This window comes from Aquarana catesbeiana, linkage group LG06 (assembly GCF_042186555.1).
Source record: "Aquarana catesbeiana isolate 2022-GZ linkage group LG06, ASM4218655v1, whole genome shotgun sequence".
Taxonomy (NCBI): Eukaryota; Metazoa; Chordata; class Amphibia; order Anura; family Ranidae; genus Aquarana; species Aquarana catesbeiana.
In genome coordinates, this window is record NC_133329.1 from 66,462,498 (window position 1) to 66,482,719 (window position 20,222).

The 20,222-nt window shown below is 43.6% G+C and overlaps 1 protein-coding gene across 2 annotated transcripts in view; it reads left to right on the forward strand.

Annotated features, from left to right (window-relative positions):
- Positions 1-20,222, forward strand: part of LOC141148573 (uncharacterized) — a 153,153-nt gene that overhangs the window by 79,102 nt on the left and 53,829 nt on the right. For both annotated transcript variants that reach the window (XM_073636135.1, XM_073636134.1), the window contains exons 3-5: positions 6,924-7,220; positions 14,048-14,152; positions 15,218-15,577. In XM_073636135.1, the coding sequence (XP_073492236.1) occupies positions 6,924-7,220; positions 14,048-14,152; positions 15,218-15,577 (762 nt within the window). The remainder of the gene's footprint in view (positions 1-6,923; positions 7,221-14,047; positions 14,153-15,217; positions 15,578-20,222) is intronic.

The window sequence follows — 20,222 nt, forward strand, 5'->3', positions numbered from 1 at the left end:
TGCTACTAGTGTTAGTGCAGGCAAATTTAAGTTTTGACTCATGGTTAGTTTGAGTCAGGGTTACTGCAGGTTAGGCTGGATGGCTCCAAAGAGGCAGGTCTCTGGTACCTCCCCCTGGATCTTGATGTTTGGAGAAACTTCTAGAAGTTAGTGGGCAGAGGCCAGGAGGGTCTGATCTTCATACTTGAGGGAACTTGGCCAATCTCCAGGCAGAATGTCCTGGCAGAGTGGTTGAGTCAGCCCTTAAATATGGTGGAGCCATGCTAACAGGTGAGTCGGGTGGAAGATGGAGTGCTAAGGAGACTATTGGTGGCGTAAGAGGGGACCCCTGGGTCTAGGGGGGGTTCTGCCTCCAGGTTGGGCACAGGCTGGCTTAAGAAGATTCTATCAGCATCTCAGTTTGAGGAGAAATCTTACCTAAGGAGCAAAGAGGACAGAATGAGTACATCAGCACATGCAGGGATTCACAAGGGGAGAGATTGCCACATGTAGCAAGCTTTCAGGAGGACAGCGCTGTGCTTAACCATTCCTATCCCTTTCCCAGGGAGATTTTTGCTTTGATCACTAATGACTGTTGGTGTCCAGGAAGGAGGATAGTTCAGGATTTTGTACATAGGAAGGAAATTGTCCCTATTCAATGTTCCAGTCAAGTTGGTCATCCCATAACCCCTTTACCTCATCCAAGTTATTATCCCTAATAAAACAGCAAAATCAAGCTCAAAAACTGTTTTCTTGTGTCCAGATGAAAGTGAAAAATGCTTGTTGCCTGGCTGTGCAGGAAAAAGGGAATCTGTTACCAGAAGCCCCTGCAGGGGTAGTGCTACACAATGTGTGTTAAAGCAACAACTTGTAGTCTCCACTGGAAGCCAAGGTGACAATGCAAAAGAACAACTAGGAAACAGTGACAGAATACTGTCACCCCATAACACCCCATCACGTTCTACATCTTTAGCCGTTTCAATACCGGGCCTATTCTGGCACCTCTCTCCTTCATGTAAAAATCATCATTTTTTTGCTAGAAAATTACTCAGAACCCCCAGACATTATATATGTTTTTTTAGCAGACACCCTAGGGAATAAAATGGCGGTCATTGCAACTTTTTATCTCACACAGTATTTGCGTAATAATTTTTCAAACGCCTTTTTTTTGGAAACAAAAACGGTTTCATGAATTAAAAAATAACAAAAAACAGTAAAGTTAGCCCAATTTTTTTGTATAATGTGAAAGATTATGTTGCGTCAAGTAAATCGATACCTAACATGTCACGCTTTAAAATTGCGCACACTCATGGAATGGCGGCAAATTTCATTACTTAAAAATCTCCATAGGCGACTCTTTAAAATTTTTTACAGGTTACCAGTTTAGAGTTACAGAGGAGATCTAGTGCTAGAAATGTTGCACACGCTCTAACGCACGCGGCGATACCTCACATGTTCGCTTCTGAGCGTGAGCTACCGGAGACAGGGGCGTTTTAAATTTTTTTTTTATTATGTTATTTTTTTTTTTTACTTAATTTTTTTTATTTTTACACTTTTTTTAACATTTTTTTTTTTATTACTTTTATTCCTATTACAAGGAATGTAAACATCCCTTGTAATAGGAATCTATGTGACAGGTCCTCTTTATGGAGAGATGTGGGGTCAATAAGACCCCACATCTCTCCTCCAGGCTGGAAAGCATGAGATCAGGAAAAAAAAATTCACCGATCTCATGCTGGCAGCCGCGATCGCGGCTTCGTTTATTTCTGGGTACTGTCATAATGTCGCGCCCGGGCCTCCGACGGTCATAGTCCCTATCGTCAACATCCGGCGCCAGCCGATTCTTTCTCTGGGCACCCGATGGCACGGGAGAGCCCGGAGAAGCACCGGATGGCGGCGGGAGGGGGGACGTCCCCTCCCGTCGCCTATAAGAACGATCAAGCGGTGGAACTGCCGCTATGATTTTTCTTATCGTGCACAGAATCGCCGGCTGAAAAGAATGATATCTGAATGATGCATCTAGCTGCAGGCATCATTCAGATATCACCCCACAAAGTAGAGGACGTCATTTGACTATAGCCAGGTATTGAAGTGGTTAAATAAGGTATTCTGCTATGCGGTCTTGTTGTTCCAAATATCTCTACATCATTGTAAATCTATACTCTTATGGCTTACTAATATGTATTGGTTTATTCATTGCATTTAATTGGTTTTGCTTTCTTTGCCTCTTGTTCTCTACATTTGGCTGTGTTATCAGCCTATTTGTGCGACCTCCCCCCTCTGCTCTCTCATTTGATCCCCCACCCAGCACACTGGGGGGACATTCGCTGAGGCACCCTCACAGTTTTCCACTACTTTGGTACGATCGGGCTCTGTTTTGAGCTTTGGTCGATGCCTTCCGTCGTGGCTATGCGCTGGTGTCCCCTAAGCGCAAGGCGCCGCCACACCTCCTTGAGGCGGTGTCCTGCGCTTGAGGGACAGTTGGTCCGTATGTCCCAGGCAATGCGCATGCTCGGTGACCTCTTTTTGACGCTGAGCGTGTGTCATGACATCCCCATGCTGTCGCGCAGATGCCATGGGGGTATCTATTGGAGCTGTTCGCAGAATGCAAACACAGCTGTATTGGCTCTGATCACCAGCACGCCATACGGCGTTACATCCAGTGGAGGTAAGCCTGTACCATCTTGATATCTATGGGCCTACATTGTTTGACCTCTTGGATATAAATTCTTATTCCCTCATTTGTATGCATTCTCACAGGTATACTGCCTGGGCTGGAAAAATATTGTACACACTTTCAGCCGGCTTACAAACACTGGATGTGCCCTTGCTATGCGGTGATATTTCTGATATGTTGTCTCCATAGGTATGTATTACCCTATGGATTCTGCTTGGATATTTTACAACTTTACCAACTGTGTTCATATCATATCAGTCCATACTCCATTATACTATAGTATATTTTATTTCATTCATTTCAGATCATTTGATCTGATTCACCTCTGGGGTATGTGCAGACCTTCCCTGGAGGATCTATGTGGAACAATTTGGGGTTACGCCTAAGTAACTTTTTCATGTTGTTTTATTCCTTGGGACCCTTCTTACCTCCTGGATATGGGGGCAACCTATAATTATTTGGTACGTTACCTGTGCTATTCACTATGTGTGCTTCCACGTAATTCTAATGCCTTGAGAAATAAAGAAAATATATACACTGTTTATATTGTTTGTACAAACAATTTACTAAATGATGTGTATGTATACATTTCTTCAATAGACACTGGGCTCTGGATGTTAAAAAAAAACCCTGAAGAAGGGCATCAAGCCGGAAACGTTGGGTTCATCCAAAACAGCCTATTCGTGTCTGCACGTACTATGCAAATTTAATCAAATGTATCAATATCGATGTACTGTTTGTCCTTGATGACTTATGTCTTTTATTCATTATATGCGTTTTGTAATAAATTTACTATTTTTGATACAATATATTGTTCTTGGTCACTAGGGATGAGGTTCGAGTTCGAGTCGAACTCATGTTCGACTCGAACATTGGCTGTTCGCAAGTTCGCCGAACAGCGAACAATTTGGGGTGTTCGCGGCAAATTCGAATGCCGCAGAACACCCTTTAAAAGTCTATGGGAGAAATCAAAAGTGCTAATTTTAAAGGCTTATATGCAAGTTATTGTCATAAAAAGTGTTTGGGGACCCGGGTCCTGCCCCAGGGGACATGGATCAATGCAAAAAAAAGTTTTAAAAATGGCCGTTTTTTCAGGAGCAGTGATTTTAATAATGCTTAAAGTCAAACAATAAAAGTGTAATATCCCTTTAAATTTCGTACCTGGGGGGTGTCTATAGTATGCCTGTAAAGGGGCGCATGTTTCCCGTGTTTAGAACAGTCTGACAGCAAAATGACATTTCGAAGGAAAAAAAACATTTAAAACTACCCGCGGCTATTGCATTGCCAACAATACACATAGAAGTTCATTGATAAAAACGGCATGGGAATTCCCCAAAGGGGAACCCCGAACCAAAATTAAGAAAAAAAAAATGACGTGGGAGTCCCCCTAAATTCCATACCAGGCCCTTCAGGTCTGGTATGGTTATTAAGGGGAACCCCGGCCAAAATTTTAAATAAAAATGACGTGGGGTTCCCCCTAAATCCCATACCAGACCTGAAAAGGTCTGGTATGGATTTTAAGGGGAACCCCGCGCCAAAAAAAAAAAAAAAAACGGCGTGGGGTCCCCCCAAAAATCCATACCAGACCCTTATCCGAGCACGCAACCTGGCAGGCCGCAGGAAAAGAGGGGGGGACGAGAGTGTGCCCCCCCTCCTGAACTGTACCAGGCCACATGCCCTCAACATTGGGAGGGTGCTTTGGGGTAGCCCCCAAAACACCTTGTCCCCATGTTGATGAGGACAAGGGCCTCATCCCCACAACCCTGGCCGGTGGTTGTGGGGGTCTGCGGGCGGGGGGCTTATCGGAATCTGGAAGCCCCCTTTAACAAGGGGACCCCCAGATCCCGCCCCCCCCCTGTGTGAAATGGTAAGGGGGTACTTACCCCTACCATTTCACTAAAAAACTGTCAAAAATGTTAAAAATGACAAGAGACAGTTTTTGAAAATTCCTTTATTTAAATGCTTCTTCTTTCTTCTATCTTCCTTCATCTTCTTCTTCTTCTGGTTCTTCTGGCTCTTCTGATTCTTCCTCCGGCGTTCTCGTCCAGCATCTCCTCTGCGGCGTCTTCTATCTTCTTCTCCTCGGGCCGCTCCGCACCCATGGCATGGGGGGGAGGCTCCCGCTCTTCTCTTCATCTTCTTCTTCATCCTCTTCTCTTCTTCCTTCTTCTCTTCTTCTCTTCTGCATGGCTCCCACGTCATTTTTTTTTTATTTTGGTTCGGGGTTTCCCTGTGGGGAATTCCCATGCCGTTTTTATCAATGAACTTCTATGTGTATTGTCGGCAATGCAATAGCCGCGGGTAGATTTAATTGGGTTTTTTCCTTCAAAATGTCATTTTGCTGTCAGACTGTTCTAAACACAGGAAACATGCGCCCCTTTACAGGCATACTCTAGACACCCCCCAGCTACAAAATTTAAAGGGATATTACACTTTTATTGTTTGACTTTAAGCGTTATTAAAATCACTGCTCCTGAAAAAACGGCCGTTTTTAAAACTTTTTTTTGCATTGATACATGTCCCCTGGGGCAGGACCCGGGTCCCCAAACACTTTTTATGACAACAACTTGCATATAAGCCTTTAAAATTAGCACTTTTGATTATTCATGTTCGTGTCCCATAGACTTTAACGGTGTTCGCGTGTTCGAGCGAACTTTTTTCCTGTTCGCATGTTCTGGTGCGAACCGAACAGGGGGGTGTTCGGCTCATCCCTATTGGTCACTTTTAAAGTCCCACCCACCAATGGGGGTTGTATGTTCATTCTACTTATCCTGGGATGTGGTGACCTAGAACTTATGACTCCATGGATCTTGGAATTCTTCTTCACTTTACAAAATACCCAATCAGAAATTGCTATAAACAGGGGAATTGGCGCTGTCCGGCTATATGTGCATTAAATAATGATTCCTACAAGTGTAAGAAAAAAGGAGGCATACATGTAGAAAAAATAATAAAATAATAAAAAATAATAAAACAATTAATATGCGTGTGACCAATGTGTTGTGGGAGCTATTAAAGTGCAAACAACACTCCCAACAGGTGTTAGAATAATAAAGTGCAACTTGCTCCTGAGATAAATATATATGTGCCAATTTCTCAATAAGAACCAACTGCCTATATATGTATAGAAATGTGCCCAAAAGTAAAAACAAGAACTCCGAAATAAACACTTATGGCAATCTCTTAGATTGTAAGCTCTAAGGAGCAGGGCCCTCTGATTCCTACTGTATCAAATTGTATTGTATTTGTACTGTCTACCCTCAAGTTGTAAAGCGCTACGTAAACTGTTGGCGCTATATAAATACTGTATAATAATAATAATAATAATAAAACAGTATTGGCAGTAAAGAACAAACAATTATGACAGTAAAAAATCCCCAGCATGTGTGCATAAAAAGTCCAACAAAGCAATGTGTGAAAGGTAAAGAAAATATATATGTGAAAAACAACAAAAATGTATAAAGCAGTAAGTGTCCAAAATCAAGGTCCTAAAGTGTATCCTTTTGGTGAAAAAAACGTGATTTCAGCATTGACTGGTGTTGTCCCCGTCCTTCACTGCACCCCCACTCGTGCTTACACTCACCAGACTGCCTAACCCCTGCAGGGGTTAAAGGTATATGTGGAAAATGAAAAAAAAAATGAATTTTTGCTTGCACATGATTGGATGATAGAAGTCAGCATTTACTGTACATTTTACCGCATTTACTAAGCACTAGAGCAACTGCACTGGCAAAGTGCACAATCTATTTGCCTTTAATAAATCAAAGTAAAGTTCTGCTTTAAACAAGGACCTTCATGGCAAGATCACCAGATATTCTTTTAATGAAAGCTGCAGGTTTAGCGATATTGAAAATAACTTATGTTAAAGTTAAAGTTTATACAAGATTTTAGCAAGTAGAAATTTCTCCAAAGTGGAAGGAAATTTCCCCTTAGACAGTTGTCAAAGGAACAGGTGGCCCCATTGGAAGATTTCTCTTCTATTCCTGTTCTGGTGACCACTCTAAAATTTTGGATTTTCCATTACTTTCTGACTCTCTAATAACTGTGGCCAGGACAAATGGCGAGGGTGAATCTCCCTCGTGAGACAGATGCAACAATAAAATCTAAAAAATGGGTTTGATCTTATACTACTAATCTAAAAAGACAGCATTGTGATATTAGATATAAAGACCCCAACCCTTTCACAATTTGTCTTGCTGTAGATGAGTGTCTCTCAAAAGCATATGTATCTCACTTCGTAAAATCTGTGTATTTGTGTTCTCTGCAGCCAGACCTGTACTCTCTATACTTAGTACAAAAGTTCAGATAAATACAGAGAACACTCTGACCTGTAAGGCCACAGGATTCTTCCCTCCGGAGATCAAATTTACATGGTATAGAGATAAAGAGGTCCTAAAGAAGCAGTTAATGGAAAAACCACAAGAGTATGAAAATGGAACCTACCAAGTCACCAGCACCGTGACAATCACACCAACCGATGATGACCAGAACAAGATCTCATGTAAAGTCCAACATGACTCTCTACAAGAACCTCTCCAGTGGAACTTCCAGCTCATCTATGAAGGTACGAATAGTCATCCACTTCTCACATGACACATTTTTTTAATTGCGTTTGTCTTTAACTGGTTAGCAATTAACAGGGAGGTCAGAAGGTGGAGCATAATAAGACATTGTAGGCCCAATAGGGTACACCAGACAGGAAATTCTATTCATACCTACCCTAGCACTCTCAGAATAAGGTTCTAAAAAAAAGTTAGGAGTAAAGGTTTGACAAGGAACAGGTGCGTAGAGATTAGTAAGGGGGAGGTTTTATGTGCCAAATATTGTAACTGCTTTATCAATGTTCTTTTTTGGGTGATTTGTTACTGAGTGCATTGGTCATATAGTAAATTTAACTATCATGGGATTTTAATGGTATGGAAATCCTTAACCTTCACCTTATATCAATGAGAGCTCTGTAATAGTAACTTCTCTTTAACCTCCCTGGCGGTATGATTCTTTCGGATTTTAGGTGCTGAAAGCGGTACAATTATTTTGCATGGAAATTTGGCGTTTTATATTGTAGGTCTGTAAATCTTAACAATAACACACTTAAATCTGTCCAAACCAGAGTCTAGTAGATATCCCGGGTATGATAAAGTTTGAAACACAAAAACATAAATTATAATATAATAAATAAAAATAAATAATTTAAAAAAATAAAAATAAATAGTAATAAAATAAATTTCCCCACAATTCACTATCGCTCAGTTCTGCAAGTGTTCTAATTTACTATCGCTGTTTTCTAGCTGGTCTAAAGCCACTTTTGACGTAAAGGGACACTTTTTGGTTGCTATGGACAATCTCCAGTTTCCAGGCAGAAAGAACAGTGTATATCACATAAAATTGCATGCAGGGCATGGGCCAAAGCACTGGGGACAAAAGGGATGTGAAATCATTTCATACAGTACTGTAATCTGTAAGATTACAGTACTGTATGTGTTATGATTTTGACTTTTTTTTTAATTTGCCGCCAGGCTCCGCCCCGTGCGTCGCGACGCTCGCAGGGAACGGAGGCTGGCACAGAGAGGCTTCGGAGGAGGACGGAGCCCTCGGACACTGCGGGGGACATCGCAGGATCCCGGGGACAAGGTAAATAAGGAGGCGCCAGGATCCTGCGATGTAATCCCGAGTGTGGCTCGGGGTTACCGCTAATGGTCCTGAATTTTAACCCCGAACCACACTCGGGAAAACCGCCAAGGAGGTTAAAGGGTAACTCCACTTTTGTTGAGAAGAAAAACTTTCTCCTCTGGGTGATCTCTGTACATTGCAAGGATTATAACAACCTTTGTTGCAGAGTCCTACCTTTTGTTATTCTGAAGTAATCCATGTGTGTTTGTCTGTGCCTCTGAGTGGGTCTAATGGGAGTGGTTTCATAATTAACTGTCAGGTGTGCAGCTGCAGGGAACTAATGAGGAAATCTGCTGGGCCTGCATCCCTTTAGAAGTGTTCCTTTTGGAAGTATCTCTCCACAAATTACATTTTTGTTACAGGAGATGCCTGAAATCTGACTTGTATCTTAGGCAGACTTCTGGAAAAATTGGTGAGCCAATCACACAAACAGGAAACAATGTTTCTGGGGAGTGGTCAGTACACCACCTGTGTACAGAACAACTCCATGTAGCCATATTGCAATGCATTCTCAGAAAATTACAGCGGCTGCAAATTGAAAAGGAAAGGTAATTTTTAATAACATTCAATTACAATATGATTAGTGTCGCAATTATATCTGCTATATTATTTTTTCTTTATTTGCTATTTTTTTTCCCTACGAAAGTGGAGTTACCCTTCAACCAGTTGCCAACCGGCCCATAGCCGAATGACGGCTGCAGGGCGGTTGGATAACTCTGGGATCACGTCATATGACGTGATCCCGGAAAACCGCTCCCGCGCGCCCCCCTGGGGCGTGCACACTGGAACATCCATGTTTGCCGGGTCCTCGGGACCCGGCGCAACACGGATCGCGGTAAAGGGCCAATGACAGCGGCCCTTTACCATGTGATCGCTCCGTCCAATGAAGGAGCGATCACAAATGTCAACAAAGCAGGGAAAGCAAGGTCATCAGGAGTTCACCGCTCTCCTCTCCTCACACCGATGCAGTGTGAGAGGAGAGGAGAGCCTTACGGTGCCAATCAGTGAGTTTTTCTATATATATCAGTGTCATCTGTGCCACAACCATGCCACATCTGTGCCATCTGTGTCATCTGTACCCCCTGTGCCCATCAGTGCTACTTGTGCTCATCTGCGCCACTGCAGTGCCACATCAGTGCCACCTGTGCCTACCAGTGCTGCCTGAGCCCACTAGTGCCACCTCTGTGCCACCAGAGCCACACCAGTGCAACCAGAGCCACACCAGTGCCACTACAGTGCCACCTGTGCCCATCAGTGCCACTTGTGCTCATCTGCGCCACTGCAGTGCCACATCAGTGCCGCCTGTGCCCACCAGTGCTGCCTGTGCCCACCAGTGCTGCCTGTGCCCACCAGTGCTTCCTGAGCCCACCAGTGCTGCCTGAGCCCACCAGTGCCACCTCTGTGCCACCAGAGCCACACCAGTGCAACCAAAGCCACACCAGTGCCACTACAGTGCACACCAGTGCCACTCCAGTGCCACATCAGTGCCACCTGTGCCCATCAGTGCCACCTGTGCCCATCAGTGCTCATCTGCACCACATCAACCTCACCAGCCACCAGTATGGCAAAAAATTATTTATGGCTGAGGAGGCCTACCAGCGTCTCAGCATGACCGATGAGAGCAGCAGGGAGCACTCTGAGTCTCAGTCCGATTCAGATTCAGCCTATAAACCTGTGACAAGCAGCGGGTCTGATACAGAATAGGAAGAGGAACGTGTGCCCATGAAAAGAAGGCGTTCTGGCGTGGAGCAGCAGCCTACTACCACCGCGAGCGCAGTGCCGTCCACCTCGAGCGCAGTGCCGTCCACCTCAAGCGCAGTGCTGTCCACCTCAAGCGCAGTGCCACTGCAACAAAGGCCAGGTACCAGTAGGGTGTCCTCTCAGCCCCAAAAGGATAGAGGCCATGCCACCCTTCCCTATGCCTTTCAAAACCCCCTGTGGCTTTTCCCTTATTCAGCAGCAAATATCCTCCCTTTTACCGCCCAGCCAGGTGTCCAGGTGAACACCGATGATTTTTTCATGCTTGATTTTTATTTGATTTTCACCGAAGACTTACTATCATCCATTGTGGCCCAGTGCAACCTCTATGCACAGCAGTACATAGTAAGCAACCCTGGCTCTAGTTATGCCCGTCCCTATGAGTGGAGAGAGCTTACCATAGAGGAATTCAAAATTTTCTTAGGCCTAACTTTTACAATGGGACTCACAAAAAAAACGAAATGTACTCATATTGGTCAACTAACCCCATCCACCACATGCCACTCTTCTCATCGTTTATGCCAAGATCAAGATAACTTATGATTTTGCGCTTCCTCCACTACAATGACAACACCCAGTGCCCTCCCCGAAATGACCCAGCATTTGACAAATTATTCAAAATTCAGCCACTCTTAAATTATTTCTCTGAAAAATTTCCCCAATTATATACCCCTGAACAGAATATTTCCGCGGATGAGTCCCTTGTAAAATTCTCCAGCAGGCTCGGCATCAAACAATTTATCCCCAGCAAAAGGGCCCGATATGGGGTAAAAATGTACAAACTTTGCGACCGAGCCACGGGGTACATTTACGCCTTCCGGGTGTACGAAGGGAAGGACACCCAACTGCATCCCCCTGAATGTCCAGAATATATTGGAGCCAGCGGCAAAGTTGTCTGGGAGCTTGTTTATCCACTCCTTGGAAAGGGGTACCACCTTTATGTGGATAATTTTTATACTAGCTTGCCCCTCTTCCGCAATCTTCACCGAAGAGACACCCCAGCATGTGGTGCCGTAAGAACCAGTAGAAAAGGCTTCCCGCAAAAACTGGTCAATGAAAGGCTACGCCGAGGGGAGACGGCATCTTTGCGGAACCAGGAGCTATTGGCTGTCAAGTGGAGGGACAGACAAAACGTCCACATGCTGACGACAATTCATAATGACACCTACGTGGAAGTCCCAAGAAGAAACGGACGAGTCCAGAAACCTGCTTGTGTTTTATAATTTGTTTATGGGGGGAGTGGACTTCAAGGATCAGATGATTGAACCCTACCTTCCCACAAGAAAATCCCGCCACTGGTATAAAAAAGTGTCCATTTATTTTTTCAGTTTGGCCATGTATAACACTTATGTTATTTACCAAAAATCTAGAGAACCCCGTATCCTATCTGCACTACCAGGAACAAGTAATCTCTGCCCTTTTGTACCCTGAAAGCCCACCAGAAAATATTTGCTCTGATTCCGTGAGCAGACTCCAGGAACGCCACTTTCCTGACAAAATCCCCCCCAGTGAAACAGGCCACAGATGTCAGAAGAGATGCCGGGTGTGCTCCAGAGGAGGAATTAGAAGAGACACCTCGTTTTATTGTCCCCAATGTCCTTCCCAAGCAGGCCACTGTATAGGTGAATGTTTCTGCCGTTACCATATTTCTCTACATTATTAGGGAAGTATGGTAAACGTAATTCTCATTTCCTGTTATTTTCCTCCACACCCCTTATGCCACTGCACTGAACTGTACATACCTCTGCCTTCTCCGGAGTCGACCCTGGCCTGTTATACGACCAAGCTTCTGCCTAACGCTAAACTGTACCTACCTCTGCCTTCTTCGGAACTGACCCTGGCCTGTTATACGACCAAGCATCTGCCTAACGATAAACATACCTCTGCCTTCTCCGGAACTGACCCTGGCCTGTTATACGACCAAGCTTATGCCTAACGCTAAATTGTACCTACCTCTGCCTGCTCTGGAACTGACCCTGGACTGTTTGACCACGTTTTTTGCCTGCCTCTTGGACTGATAATTTACCCTGTTATGCTAGTGGGAACACAGGGGTCTCACATATGTGAGGGGCTCCAGAAATGTTTTTCTGGATGAAGAAAACAAATTTTTTAGTTTTCTAATTCCCAGATTTAGGGTCTGGAGACTCTGAGGCTTCAAAGAGATTTGGGTGGGAGAAGCCTCTACCCCTGTCCCCATTCTTTCCTGGCCTGCTACTTGGACCATGTTCCTGCTTACTACCAGGACCAATATTTTGGCACTGCTGGCAATGTCTCTACTTGCACTGACCCTGGACTGTATAAGGACAGTATCCCTGCCTGTACTGACTATGGACAATATTCTTGCCTGCTGCCTGGACAATTCCATTCACTGTCGCTGACCACGTCCCTGCCTGCTGCCTGGATCAGGGCTCTCCTGTGGACAACTGCACTACTAAAACCACAGGTAATCTTTTGTTTACCCTTTGCTCAGCAGAATGTATTTTAGGGTGTAATTCTTGGTATGTTCATGCTATGTGTTAGAAATATGAAGAGCCTTCAAAAATGTGATAGATTGTAAGGAAATTAGATGTGTAATTTATGCTCCTAGAACGCCTGAATGTGCTACTTCAATGTTGCGCCTCTGTATGTGGCCAGGCTGTGTAAAAGTCTCACACATGTGGTATCGCCATACTTAGTAGCAGAATATATTTTGGGGTGTCATTTTTGCTATGTACATGCTATGTGTTAGAAATATCTGATAAATGGACAACTTTGTGTAAAAAAAAAAAATTTTCCAAAAACTTCGGGAAAAAAATGAACCGTTCAAAAGACTCATTATGCCTCCTAGATTATACGTTGGGGTGTTTGCTTTCCAAAATGGGGTCACTTTGTGCATCTTTCCATTGTCCTGGTGCTCCAGGGCCTTCAAAAGTGTAATAGATGGTTGAGAGATTAGATGTGTCATTTATGCTCCCAGAACGCCTGAATGTGCTACTTCAATGTTGGGCCTCTGTATGTGGCCAGGCTGTGTAAAAGTCTCACACATGTGGTATCGCCATACTCAGGAGGAGTAGCAGAATATATTTTGGGGTGTCATTTGTGTAATGTACATGCCATGTGAGAGAAATAACCTGTTATAATGACAATTTGGTGTGAAAAAAATAAAAAATAAAAGAAATGTTAATTTTGCAAAGAATTGTGGGAAAAAATAACAACTTCAAAAAACTCACCATGCCTCTTACTAAATACCTAGGAATGTCTACTTTCCAAAAAGGGGTCATTTTGTGGGTACTTGTACTTGCCTGGCTTGTTAGGGTCTCAAGAAATGAGATAGGCCTAAGTACATAAGGTGTGATCAATTTTCAGTGATTGGCACCATAGCTTGTAAACTCTATAACTTTCACACAGACTAAATATCCACTAATTTAGGTTATTTTTACCAAAGATATGTAGCAGTATAAATTTTGGCCCAAATTTATGAAGAAAAATTACTTATTTGCAAAATGTTATAATAAAAATGAAGAAAAATTCATTTTTTTACAAAATTTTTGGTCTTTTTTCATTCATAGCACAAAAAAATTAAAAACCCAGAGGTGATCAAATACCACCAAAAGAAAGCTCTATTTGTGTGAAAAAAAGGACGAAAATTTCATATGGGTACAGTGTTGCATGACTGAGTAATTGTCATTCAAAATGTGAGAGCACCGAAAGCTGAAAATTGGTCTGGTTAGGAAGGGGGTTTAAGTGCCCAGTGGTCAAGTGGTTAATTACAGCTATAGACAAAATATTCCAAAGGTAACACTGATCTATTGGTGTTTTTTTTATTTGGGATATTTGGTAATGCACCACTGGTGATAAAATTGTTTTTTTTCATGCCTTTCTCTTTGGTGCTCATCCCTTCCCGACTCATGTAAACCCCTATATAGAGGATGTGTTAGGAAGACGTTTTCTTTCTTTAATCATTATTTTATTTTACATATATAGAAACTTCATCTATTGTGATCACAGTGGTCTGTATTATTCTGGTTGTGATGGCAATATCAGTTGGAATCGGAATTTGTTTGTGGAGACGAAAATACAGAAAAAAAGGTAACACACATTAAAACTCTGTAAATTGTACTTTCTGATATGAAACGTATACCAATATATACTGTTTGCTTACTGAATGTTTATGTTGCTAAAAGCACATTATATTTTGTCTGTAAAATAAAGCTGAACTCCAGGTAGGGTTCTTATTTCAAAGTTACATTTGTTTAGCATGGGCTAATGTAAGTGTACATATTCCATACCCGTGCGACCATTATGTAAGCAGTACTTGGCATTACTACATTGATTGTCACAGTCTCCTGGGTCCTATGCCAAGCGGCTGCCCTTCTGCATTGTGAACATGGGGTCACTCGCTAGGTACTATCACCATTCACAGAATGCTTTAAATTTCTTCCAATGAATTTGATATGGTGGAGATTTTGAAAAAAAATACAAGGAGTTCTCTGTTGGCCATTCCAAGTGACTCCCTGTGTTCACTATGTAGAAGGGCAGCCATTTAATACAGGACCATGATGATCATTGTAGTAGTGCCGACTACTGCAGTAATTATGGTATTGGCTTCCACAACAGTCCTACAGATCTGGAATACATTGGCCCAAGCTAAACAAATGTAACTTTGCAATAAAAATCATACCTTGTATTCAGCTTTAATTTCCATCTTAAGCCAGCCAATAATCAAAGCTAAAGTTGCCCATAATCATTATCCAGTCTTTCATGTGATCACTCATTAACAATGAGTTCCCGGCTTAGGAAGTGGTAATGTGTCAAGTCGGTGAGCAACATTAGTGTAAATTATGCTGTTGAGAATTTTTGGGGACAGGTGGATAATAGGAGTGACAATTTGAACATCTCATGCTTAATGGACAGACAGGCTCATGAGGTGGTATGAAGCAGGGTTGACCCAGTGATGTCCAAGACTACTTTTAATAACAATAAATTGGTCCCTGGTAAGTCATCTTTTGTGTCCTTGCAGCTTAGTTTAATTATACATATATAAGTTATAACGTGTATATTTTGGTGTGTTTTTATGGTTTGAAAACACAAGAGATGAAATTTCCATGTAATGGAACAAATAACTGAGTACATTCTTAATCAATGCATTTTCAGATATGGGAACTTTCACAGTAGAGGACATTCTACCAAATCCTACCAAGCTGATTGCTGGAGAAGAAACATCTCTAAACTGTAAAGCCACCAAATTCCCAGAGAACACGAGTGTGACTTGGCTGGAGAAGAGAAGAGGACAAGTCTATGAGATCCCAGAGTCCCATGGAGGAGATAAGGAGGAAGAGGAGAGACTGCTGGACACACAGTATGGGGTCATATCATGCAGAGACGGACCAAACTTCACATCTTCACTGAAGTTCAGACCCAGTGTGACCAATCACAAAGATGTGACCTTCATCTGTAGATATAGCTGTGGGAAAGAGAAGAAAGAGAGAACATTTCACTGCGGAGCTATTTATGGTGATGAGTCTTTATTAGTACATCTGTAGCTTGTGATCATTGTTGTGTGGTGGAATCATGTTAAAACAGGAAAAATGCCATTCAATCACCAATGTTCGGAGCTCATACCCTGCCATTTTTGTATTGAGTCAAGCACAACAAAATAATTTACCATGGTATTTTTATCAAGGGATTTTTTTGATTTGATTTTTTTCTCTTTAAAAAGAAATCCAGAAAAAGCTTGTCCAGTTTTAGGGGAATAAGTGTCACTCTGCCATCCTTGTGTCCTGGAAACTGGAACACTGCAGAGAAGTCTTCGTTTCCAGCCATGGAACTATTGCTTGAATTCAAGTTTATCATATCGAAGAATCCAACCCAGTCAATAGCTTTCCCATTCCTGTTGAAAAATTGGGTCAGGATGTCTGCCAGGAATTCCACAGAATGTTCTCATTTACATATATAGTGATTTTAAACAGGCTATGGAAAACATTGAAGTGGTATTATAGGTTCTGCTTTAAAAAAAAACAAAAAAACAATAATGTTATACCTACCTGCTCTGTGCAGTAGTTTTTCACAGAGCAGCACGATTTTCTTCACGCCAGTGCTCCTGGCTTCTCCCCCTTGACCAGGGCCCCCAACAGCAAGCCGCTTGCTATGGGACCACTGGTTAGTGCTCACTCCCAAGCACTGTTCTATTTCTATGCATCCATATGACACATAAAGCTGCAGCTCAGCTCAGCCCTGCCCCCACTTTGTTTTAAACTGGCTCACTGGCTGTGATTGACAGCAGTGGGTGCCAATGGCTCTTGCTGCTGTCTCAGCCAATGAGGAGAGGGAGTACCGGGACAGTCGTGCACGTTGCTGGATCGAGAGGGGACACAGGTGAATGGAATTTCATATTGGTTTCTTGTCAAATAATATGTTTTCACATATATAAATTGGTGATGAGATATCATATTTTGTACCTGTTCGTGTGGTAATACATTTGTGCTAATAAGTTTACATACCCTGGCAGAATTTATGATTTCTTGACCATTTTTCAGAGAATATGAATGATAACACAAAATTAACGGTTAGTGTTTGGCGGAAGCCATTTATTATCAATCAAGTGTGTATACTCTTTTTAAATCATAATGGCAACATAAACTACCCAAATGACCCTGATTAAAAGTTTACCTACTCCAGTTCTTAATAGCGTGTATTGCTCCCTTTAACATCAATGACAGCTTGAAGTCTTTTGTGGTATTTGTGGATGAGGCTCTTTATCTTCTCAGATACTAAAGCTGCCCATTCCTCTCGGCAAAAAGCCTCCAGTTCCTGTAAATTCTTGGGCTGTCTTGCATGATCTGCACGTTTGAGATCTCCTCAGAGTGGCTCAATAATATTGAGGTCAGGAGACTGAGATGGCCACTCCAGAACCTTCACTTTATTCTGCTATAGCCAATGACAGGTCGACTTGGCCTTGTGTTTTGGATCATTGTCATGTTGGAATGTCCAAGTATGTCCCATGCGCAGCTTCCTGGCTGATGAATGCAAATGTTCCTCCAGTATTTTTTGATAACATACTGCATTCATCTTGCCATCAATTTTGACCAAATTTCCTGTGCCTTTGTAGCTCACACATCCCCAAAACATCAGCGATCCACCTCTGTGTTTCACAGTAGGAATGGTGTACCTTTCATCATAGGCCTTGTTGACTCTCCAAATGTAGCGTTTATGGTTGTGGCCGAAAAGCAACACTTTGGTCTCATCACTCCAAATGACTTTGTGCTAGAAGGTTTGAGACTTGTCTCTGTGCTGTTTGGCGTATTGTAAGTGGGATACTTTGTAGCATTTGCGTAGTAATGACTTTCTTCTGGTGACTCGACCATGCAGCCCATCTTTCTTCAAGTGCCTCCTTATTGTGCATCTTGAAACAGCCACACCACATGTTTTCAGAGAGTTCTGTATTTCACCTGAAGTTATTTGTGGGTTTTTTTTGCATCCCAAACAATTTTCCTGGCAGTTGTGGCTGAACCACTAGTTGGTCTACCTGGCCGTGGTTTGGATTCAACAGAACCCCTCACTTCTTGCTTAGAGTTTGAACACTGCTAAAGGGCATTCTCAATTCCTTGGATATCTTTTTATATCCTTTTTCCTGTTTTATACAGTTCAACTACCTTTTCCCGCAGATGCTTTGACAATTGTTTTGCTTTCCCCATGACTCAGAATCCAGAAACGTCAGTGCAGCACTGGATGAAAAATGCAAGGGTCTGTCAGGAGTCCAGAAACTCATTGACCTTTTATACACACACACTAATTACAAGCAAACAGATCACAGGTGAGTATGGTTACCTTTAATAACCTTTCAAACCCCTTTGTCTCAACTTGTGTGCATGTTAAAGGTAAACTTTTGATCAGGGTCATTTCAGTAGTTTCTGTTGCCATTATGATTTAAAAAGAGTAAACACAGTTGATTTATAATAAATGGCTTCAGCCAAACACTAACCATGAGTGAAAGAAACGTTTTTGTGTCATCATTCATATTCTCAGAAAAATGGCCAAGAAATCATAAATTCTGCCAGGGGATGTAAACTTATGAGCACAACTGTATAGGAGATTGTGCAATTTTTTTATTTAAATATTATCAGTGGCAGCTGGTGCTCCATCGGTCGGGGTCAGCATACAGACCTGACCACAGACATCCCCTACCATTGCTCCAGCCCACCACCCCACACTAACCCTCCCCCCCATTTTCAAGCCCGCCACCGCACACCATACCCACAACCCCCACCCCCCGTTCGTCGGCTCGCTTGCTCTCTGGCCTGCCAGACCCTGCGCCAGCCCTGCACGTATCCCATGCAGGTCACGGCTGCGATGGTGGCTTCCCCCTCTGTCTCTTCCATGTCCCAGCTATCGCTTCTCCTCCCAGCCAATCGTGTCTCAGGACCCACTTCCTGATTGGCCGGAAGGAGAAACAGGAAGACGTTAGCGAATATTATTTCGCTAATGTCACACAACAGGGAGGGCTCTGGGCGCAGTGCTCTGCGTCTCGAGCCCACTCTTTTTTTAAGCCAATTAGAGCCTCTGGCTCTAATCACGTGTTTAACCACTTGACGACCGCCTCACGCCGATGTACGTCGGCAAAGTGGCACGGACAGGCAAAATCACGTACAGGGTACGTGATTTGCCTTCCGCGGGTGGGGGGTCCGATCGGACCCCCCCCCGGTGCCCGAGGCGGTCGTCTTTTGTCCAGCGGCGATCGGTGGTGAGGGGGAGACCATCCGTTCGTGGCCCCCCCCTCGCGATCGCCGCCGGCCAATCGAATCATTCCTTTGCTGCTGTATGCTAAACAGCAGCAAAGGAAATGATGTCATCTCTCCTCGGCTCGGTAATTTCCGTTCCGGCCCGAGGAGAGAAGACATCAATGTGAGTGCACCAACACACACACACACAGTAGAACATGCCAGGCACACAAAACACCCCGATCCCCCCCCCGATCGCCCCCCGATCCCCCCCCCCCCCTGTCACAAACTGACACCAGCAGTTTTTTTTTTTTTTTTTTCTGATTACTGCATAGTGTCAGTTTGTGACAGTTACAGTGTTAGGGCAGTGAGTATTACCCCCCTTTAGGTCTAGGGTACCCCCCTAACCCCCCCTAATAAAGTTTTAACCCCTTGATCACCCCCTGTCACCAGTGTCACTAAGCGATCATTTTTCTGATCGCTGTATTAGTGTCGCTGGTGACGCTAGTTAGTGAGGTAAATATTTAGGTTCGCCGTCAGCGTTTTATAGCGTCAGGGACCCCCATATACTATCTAATAAATGTTTTAACCCCTTGATTGCCCCCTAGTTAACCCTTTCACCACTGATCACCGTATAACCGTTACGGTTGACGCTGGTTAGTTTGTTTATTTTTTATAGTGTCAGGGCACCCGCCGTTTATTACCGAATAAAGGTTTAGCCCCCCGATCGCCCGGCGGTAATATGCGTCGCCCCAGGCAGCGTCAGATTAGCGCCAGTACCGCTAACACCCACGCACGCAGCATGCGCCTCCCTTAGTGGTATAGTATCTGATCGGATCAATATCTGATCCGATCAGATCTATACTAGCGTCCCCAGCAATTTAGGGTTCCCAAAAACGCAGTGTTAGCGGGATCAGCCCAGATACCCGCTAGCACCTGCGTTTTGTGCCTCCGCCCAGCCCACCCAAGTGCAGTATCGATCGATCACTGTCACTTACAAAACACTAAACGCATAACTGCAGCGTTCGCAGAGTCAGGCCTGATCCCTGCGATCGCTAACAGTTTTTTTGGTAGCATTTTGGTGAACTGGCAAGCACCAGCCCCAGGCGTCAGGTTAGCGCCAGTACCGCTAACACCCACGCACGCAGCATACGCCTCCCTTAGTGGTATAGTATCTGAACGGATCAATATCTGATCCGATCAGATCTATACTAGCGTCCCCAGCAGTTTAGGGTTCCCAAAAACGCAGTGTTAGCGGAATCAGCCCAGATACCTGCTAGCACCTGCGTTTTGCCCCTCCGCCCGGCCCAGCCCAGCCCACCCAAGTGCAGTATCGATTGATCACTGACACTTACAAAACACTAAACGCATAACTGCAGCGTTCACAGAGTCAGGCCTGATCCCTGCGATCGCTAACAGTTTTTTTTGTAGCGTTTTGGTGA